This window comes from Temnothorax curvispinosus, unplaced genomic scaffold (genome assembly GCF_003070985.1).
Source record: "Temnothorax curvispinosus isolate PA1 unplaced genomic scaffold, ASM307098v1 QBEX01000147.1, whole genome shotgun sequence".
In the NCBI taxonomy this organism is placed as follows: domain Eukaryota; kingdom Metazoa; phylum Arthropoda; class Insecta; order Hymenoptera; family Formicidae; genus Temnothorax; species Temnothorax curvispinosus.
The window spans coordinates 18,623-25,513 of NW_020209927.1; the positions used below are offsets into that span (position 1 = coordinate 18,623).

At 32.2% G+C, this 6,891-nt stretch overlaps 1 protein-coding gene across 1 annotated transcript; it reads left to right on the top strand.

The window, feature by feature from the left end:
* Positions 1–1,083: 1,083 nt before the first annotated feature.
* LOC112459408 (serine/threonine-protein phosphatase 6 regulatory ankyrin repeat subunit A-like) lies at positions 1,084–5,098 on the top strand (the record flags this gene model as incomplete). Its single annotated transcript, XM_025023515.1, has 1 exon — positions 1,084–5,098. A coding segment is annotated over exon 1 (4,015 nt), but the record flags the coding sequence as incomplete, so codon positions are not given.
* Positions 5,099–6,891: the final 1,793 nt, after the last annotated feature.

Below are 6,891 nucleotides of genomic sequence, written 5' to 3' on the forward strand. Positions count from 1 at the left end.
TTGCTTAGTCAGTTTTATTTTTTCTCACACAAAACGCCAAGAAATTAATCTATTTTATAATGCTACGGTGAATAAAAGCAAAATACTAAATTACTTAGAAAATTTTGCAAAGAAACTTGAAAATGAAAAAGATAGTATAAGAAATGTAAATATTGGTAAATTCACTAATTTTCCAAAGTTAAAACGCGAGAAAGTTGTTGCAGATATTATTAGCAGCTGTCCTCAATTTGTAGAGTTGTATGACGATTATCAACAAATTAGGGATATCTATTCTTTAATGAAAACTAGCATGCCCCGCCGGGCTTCGCCCCGGAGAACATGTGTAGTAAAACACGCAAATAGTCTCTCTCTCTCTCTCTCTCTCTCTCTCTCTCTCTCTCTCTCTCTCTCTCTCTCTCTCCCGCTCTGGAAAATTTCGTAACCAATTTCCAAAAAGATACCGATTCCCAAAAAGATCGGTAACGAAAAACTATACAGTTTATAACACTCCCCGGGAAATTCTACCCCTACTTTATATATAATTTTTTGCGATTCGGTCAATTAATTCCCGAAAAATTTGAAAAATTTCTGATACCGGTTCCCAAAAAGATCGGTAACAAAAAATTATACATTCTATAACACTCCCCGGAAAATTCTACCCCTACTTCATATACAATACTTTCAAAACCAGTCGAATAGTTTAAGAGTGCATAGCGGACAAACATACATACATTCATTTTTATATATATAGAGATAAATGATTATATAAAGTTGGCGTTATCGGCTGATCCTAAAGAAAGGGAAGGACAGTTAATTATTACAAGGGTTTTACAGGTTATCGGTGAGCATTTAAAAAACACATTAGAATCACCCAAGTTATCTAATAATACAAGTGAACTTTTGCTATTATCGTTACCAAAAAACACAAGAGAAATAATTATAGCTTTACGTAATTCACTATCACATGCTTATTCACTCTCTAAGAGAACAGAAATTGAGGAAAACACAGATGTTAGTTTTTTTATCGGTGTTCAAAATGATACTAAAAGAATCGATATTGTAATTACTGATATTCTTTACGGTAAAAAGATTAAAACGCTCAGAATGCTTCTAAAACGAATGGCTGATAGCGAAAGCTTAGGTGAGATAAAAGAAATTGCTGAAATATTTAGTAATGTTAAATTGGATGAAATGATACAGGAAAATTTTAAAATGATGGAACACGAGAAGCTTGAAAAACTTATTAAAGAATTAAGTGATAATATAACTGACAAAACGAATTATGAAAAGGAGCTGTTTAATAAAATTAATAACATAATCAAATCTGCAGAAGTTCAATCAGAAAATACCAGAACTGATTATGTCACTGGATATTCATTAATGAAGGGCTTAATCAGCTTGACTGAAAAACTTGCGTTTGACCGTAATGTTGTTAGAGGAATAAAATATTTAGCTAATCGAACATTGGAGAATATGACTCTAAAAATAAAGCCTCATATTCTTAAAGAAATTGTTGAGTTGTCAATGAAAATTTCTCGTAGCGTTAAGTCAAGAATACAACATGAAAACATTGATATAATAAACAGATTAATTTGCGAAATTTTTTATATTTCTGAATTGGTAACAAGTGATATCAAATGGATTAAGAAATTAAAAGAAAAGTTGGATGAAAGAGATTCGTTTATTTCTACATATAAACAAAGGAAGACTTACGCTATAACAGAAGAAGAATGTAATAACCAGTTTACCGTGAAGCTGTCTGAACTGAAAAATATTTTAAGCAATAACGCGTTAAGTGGCCAATTAATTGAAAAATTACCTTTCTATAAGAATGACAAAAAATTGCAAACACTAGTAGAAATGCTTGTTCTAGATATAATGTCAATTTTAGGTAGCTCAGAGCATTACTTGGAAAATAATTTACTTTCTTTAGACGATAACGCTCCTTTGTTAACTGGAAAATGTTTACGTAATCATTTAGCGCATGATAATCCCTTAGTTGACGTTATGTTATCTGATCCTTCTATTGTAATTGTTTTGAACGCTAAGAAACTCACTGAAGAAAATATAATAAAAAGCAAGAAGAAAATTGGCAAGTCAGTAAGCGATAATTCTTTCAAGTTGAGGGAGAAATACGATCAAGACTTATATATCATTACTAATCAGGAAAGAATGTTTGCTGCTTTGGACGAAGAAAATCTAGAAAGTTTAAAGGATTGTCTAAAGAAAGGAGCAGATATTAATGCTAGAAATGTTAATTTATGGACCACGTTACATCTTGCTGCTAAGAAACCCAGTCTAGAAGTTATACAATTTATTCTTGATCAAAATTTGAGTGTTAATGTGAAAAATATTAAAGATCAAAGCCCATTGCATATTGCTGCTGCGCATGGAAAGAGAAATATTGTAGAATTTTTTATACAAGAGACAGGTTTATATGTTGATGAGCTAGATAAGAGTGGTAGAACTCCACTACATGTTGCTGCTCAAAATGGTCACAAGGATACTGTTGAAGTTTTATTAAAAAATGAAGCAAATACTGTTGCCCGAGATAATAGTCGTTTTTTACCTTTACACTATGCAATATATAATAATCATATCGATGTAGTCAAGATTTTATTGAAAAATGATATAAATGTTGATGTTAATGAAACTACGGGTGGCCTTACCCCATTGCACATAGCTGCAGAAAGTGGTCGTCTAGAGTTAGTTAATTTCTTGCTTCAGAATAAAGCAGATGTTAACGCTAAAAATGATGAAGATTGGACATCCTTACATGTAGCAGCATTAAACGGCCATCTGGAAGTGGTAAATGCTTTAATTTTAAAAAGAGCTGATATTAACGCTAGAGTCTTAAGTGGTTGTACGCCATTACACTATGCAGTAGAAACTGGTCAAGAGTCGATAGCGAGTATTCTATTGAAGCATGGAGCTAATGTTAATGCTGTCAACAAATTCTACAATAATACACCTTTGCTTTGTGCAGCGAAAGATGGGCATGAGGGAATTGTTAAAGCTTTACTGAAAAATAAAGCCGACGCTAGTATTGCCACTGTTACAAGTTTTACTCCATTGCATCTTGCTGCCGAGAATGGTCATCTAGGAATAGTAGCTGCTCTACTTAATCATGGTGTTAACATTCATGCTAAAGCTCAAAATAACGCTACACCACTGTACTGCTCAGCAGAAGGTGGTCGTAAGGAAGTTGCTGAGCTTCTAATAAAAAATGGAGCAGAAATTAACACCAAAGACAATAATAATTTGACACCACTACATATAGCTGCTCTGAAAGGACACGAAAACGTTGTTGATCTTTTAATAAAAAATAAAGCTAAGCTTAATGCAACAACTGATGACGGTCGTACACCATTGCATCTAGCTGCTCTGAAAGGCCACAAAGGCATTGTTGATCTCCTAATAAAAAATAAAACTGAGGTTAATGCTAAAACTTTTGACGGTATTACACCATTGTTTCTAGCTGCTATGAACGGCTGTGAAGATGCTGTTATTTCACTAATAAGAAATGGAGCAAAAGTCAATATTAAAGCTAATGATTGTTCTACACCGTTACGCGTCGCTGTTGTAGAAGGCCACAAAGATATTGTTAACCTTTTAATAAAAAATAAAGCCCAAGTTGATGTAAAAGATTTTGCAGGTTGTACACCATTACATGCAGCCGTGGAAGCAGGTCATAAAGAAATCGTTGAGATTCTGGCAGCAAACGGAGCCAATGTCAATGTCAGAGGTAACGATGTGACACCATTGCGTTTTGCTATAAGATATAATCACAGAGAAATCGTTGAAGTTCTTATATCAAATGGAGTTAATGTTGATGCAGAGGGCATTGTACCTTTGTCACTAGCAGTTTTTGCTGGTTACCGAGATATTGTAGAAATTTTGCTAGAAAACAAAGTTTATGTTAATATGAAAGATCCTGAAATTGCGAAACTATTGCATTGTGCTGCTAGTAATGGTCATAAGGATGTAGTAAAGGTTCTGATGGCAAGAGGAGCTGATGTTAATGCCACAACTGATGTTGAAAATCTAACACCATTACATTCTGCAGCATGTGAAGGCTTTGAGGAAATTGTTGAGATTTTAATTGCAGGTGGAGCTAACGTTAATTTTAAATCAAACACAGGTATTACTCCATTACATATAGCAGCACTGAGTGGTCATTGTAAGGTTGTAAAAGTTTTACTAGATAATAAAGCAAATATTAATATTAAGGCATTTGACAATAAAACGCCTGTGGAAGTAGCGGCGGCATATGGTCATTTGCAAGTAGTCAGAATGTTATTGCAATACAGGAAATTGGACATAAATGCTAGAGATAAAGATGGTTTTACGATATTGCACATTGCTTCACAAGAAGGCAGGTTAGAGGTGGTAAAATATCTTGTAGATAAGGGATCTGATATTAATGCTAAAAATACTTCTGGTACAAAACCTATACATATTGCAGCTAGAGAAGGTCATAAAGATACTGTAAAGTTTTTCCTTAGTAAGGGGTTAAGTATTAATGACCGTGGTGCATTTAATCAGACATTACTACACTATGCTGCAATAAAAGGTCATTTAGAATTTGCAAAGTTTTTGATAGCACAAGGTGCTGACGTTAATGCTAAAGATGTTAATGGTATAACTGCTATGCATGTTGCTGCTTATTGTGGTTGTAAAGACATTATTCAAATTTTATTAAAAAATGGAGCAGTATACAACGCTTTTGACAATTCTTCTAGAAGACCGTTAGAAATGTCTAATGACGAACACATTATTAAGCTATTAACATTTACTGAGAAATTGTTTGAGGCTGTAAAACGTAATGATTCTTTAGAAATTGAGAATTACATTAAAGCAGGGGCTGTCGTTAACGCTAAAAATGCTAAGGGAACATCATTACATTATGCTGCGTGGAAAAGCTTTGATAGGATTGTCAATATTCTGTTACAAAATAAAGCTGATCCTAATGCAGTTGGTAATAAGGGATTTACCCCTCTACATTATGCTGCTAAGTTCTCTCACTTAAAAGTTGTAAAGCTTCTATTATCTAATGGTGCAGTGTATAATGCAGTTTCTGATAATGGTAAAACACCATCAGATTTTACTGTAGATAAAGGTATAACTAGGTTATTTAAATTACTGAGTGACTCATTTAAACATGTTAAAAATGATAATTCTCAAGTTATTAATGATCTTAACAAGATCCCGCGAAAAACGATTGTATTAAAACCGTATTAAAAGCTTATATGAATTTATTAAGAATCTTATTAGAATCGAATATGCAAATCAATTATAATTTAAATATGTCATATTTAAATCAAATTAAAGTACCCCATCTTATTTAATCTATATATGGATTAAACTGGACCTTGCTTTGTTAAAGTATGCAAAATCAGCCGCACAGACCTAAGAAAATGCAAAGTTAATATGGTTTTAATTTGCCAAATGTGGATTAAATATGGTAATAAATTCAAAATTAATTTGTTAAATATAATCATATAAGTCAAATATAATCATATATAAGTCAAATATAAGTCAAATATAATCATATAAGTCAAATATAATCATATAAGTCAAATTTGTCATATAAGTCAAATTTGTCATATATAAATGTTATTTGATCTTATTAGAATTTTATATAATTTTGTTTTAAATTTAAATTTATACCAATTTATAAATTTAAACAAGATTATATAAAATTTTATTTTTTAAGCGTGCTACTTTATTATAAGAGTGGACTTCACGATATAACTGATACAAAAATTGTGTCGTTCCGAGACAGTGTCGTGTCTTTTTGATACCGTTATCTTATAACACTCTTTGTCAAATTTTAATTACGAGAAACAGATCACATCGAATGCCATCTATCGGATACTTTGAGATGCAATATTCTGATCTGATCATATATAATCTTATATGACTATATTATTTTTTTTTTAATTTAAATCAAATATTTTACATGTTAAGTTCGACAAATAAAGAAACAAATTTTACTGCAAATATTATTTAAACATTATTTAAACAAAAATACGTTTTAATAAGAATCAAATTAAAACCAAAGGGCCTAGCGGAGTAAGCATGTGAAATCGGCCCTTGATCATACAGAGCTGACATTAATGTCACAAGTTAGTACCAATATGATAAAACTTTCCACCAAATATTATTTTAAAAAATCCACTTTTTTAGAAGTTATGCAGAGAGAAAGTAAAATAAAGAAATGTATTTTTCTCGAAAACCACTTGACCGATCTTGATGAAAAAAATATATGTTATGTAGACTAATAAAACTAATTAACAAAAAAAATGTCCAAAATGTTTGCCAAAAAAAGACCAAAAAAAAATATTTAAATTTTTAAATATTTTTTTTTAGGGTGATATTTTCGAGGTACCCCTTTGAAATTTTTACGAAAATTTCTCTTAAAGTGTCCACTATAACATATATTTTTTTCAATTTTTTTTAAATAGTGGAACATAGTTAAAAATACGAAAATCGTAAGCGTCGCGTCACTCCGGCGCACAGTGCAGTGCCATTCCGCGTTGCGGGTGTTCGAAGTAACTTTACTAGCACATATGTACGTCTGCAATTAGCCTATAATATGTATACTTTTTAATTTTTATAGTTTCCAGAGTTTACCACGTGGAGGTTGCAGTACGGTTTTAAACTCCTTATTGGGGTGCTTTTTTAACGTGAGTCCCCTCGCCTCTCACTATATTTCCGTAAAATCAGGGTGCTTTTTTAACGTGAGTCCCCTCGCCTTTCACTACGTTTCCGTAAAATGAGGGTGCTTTTTTAACGTGAGTCCCTTCGCCTCTCACTACGTTTCCGTAAAATCGGAGTGCTTTTTTAACGTGAGTCCTCTCGCCTTTCACTACGTTTCCGTAAAATCAGGGTGCTTTTTTAACGTGAGTC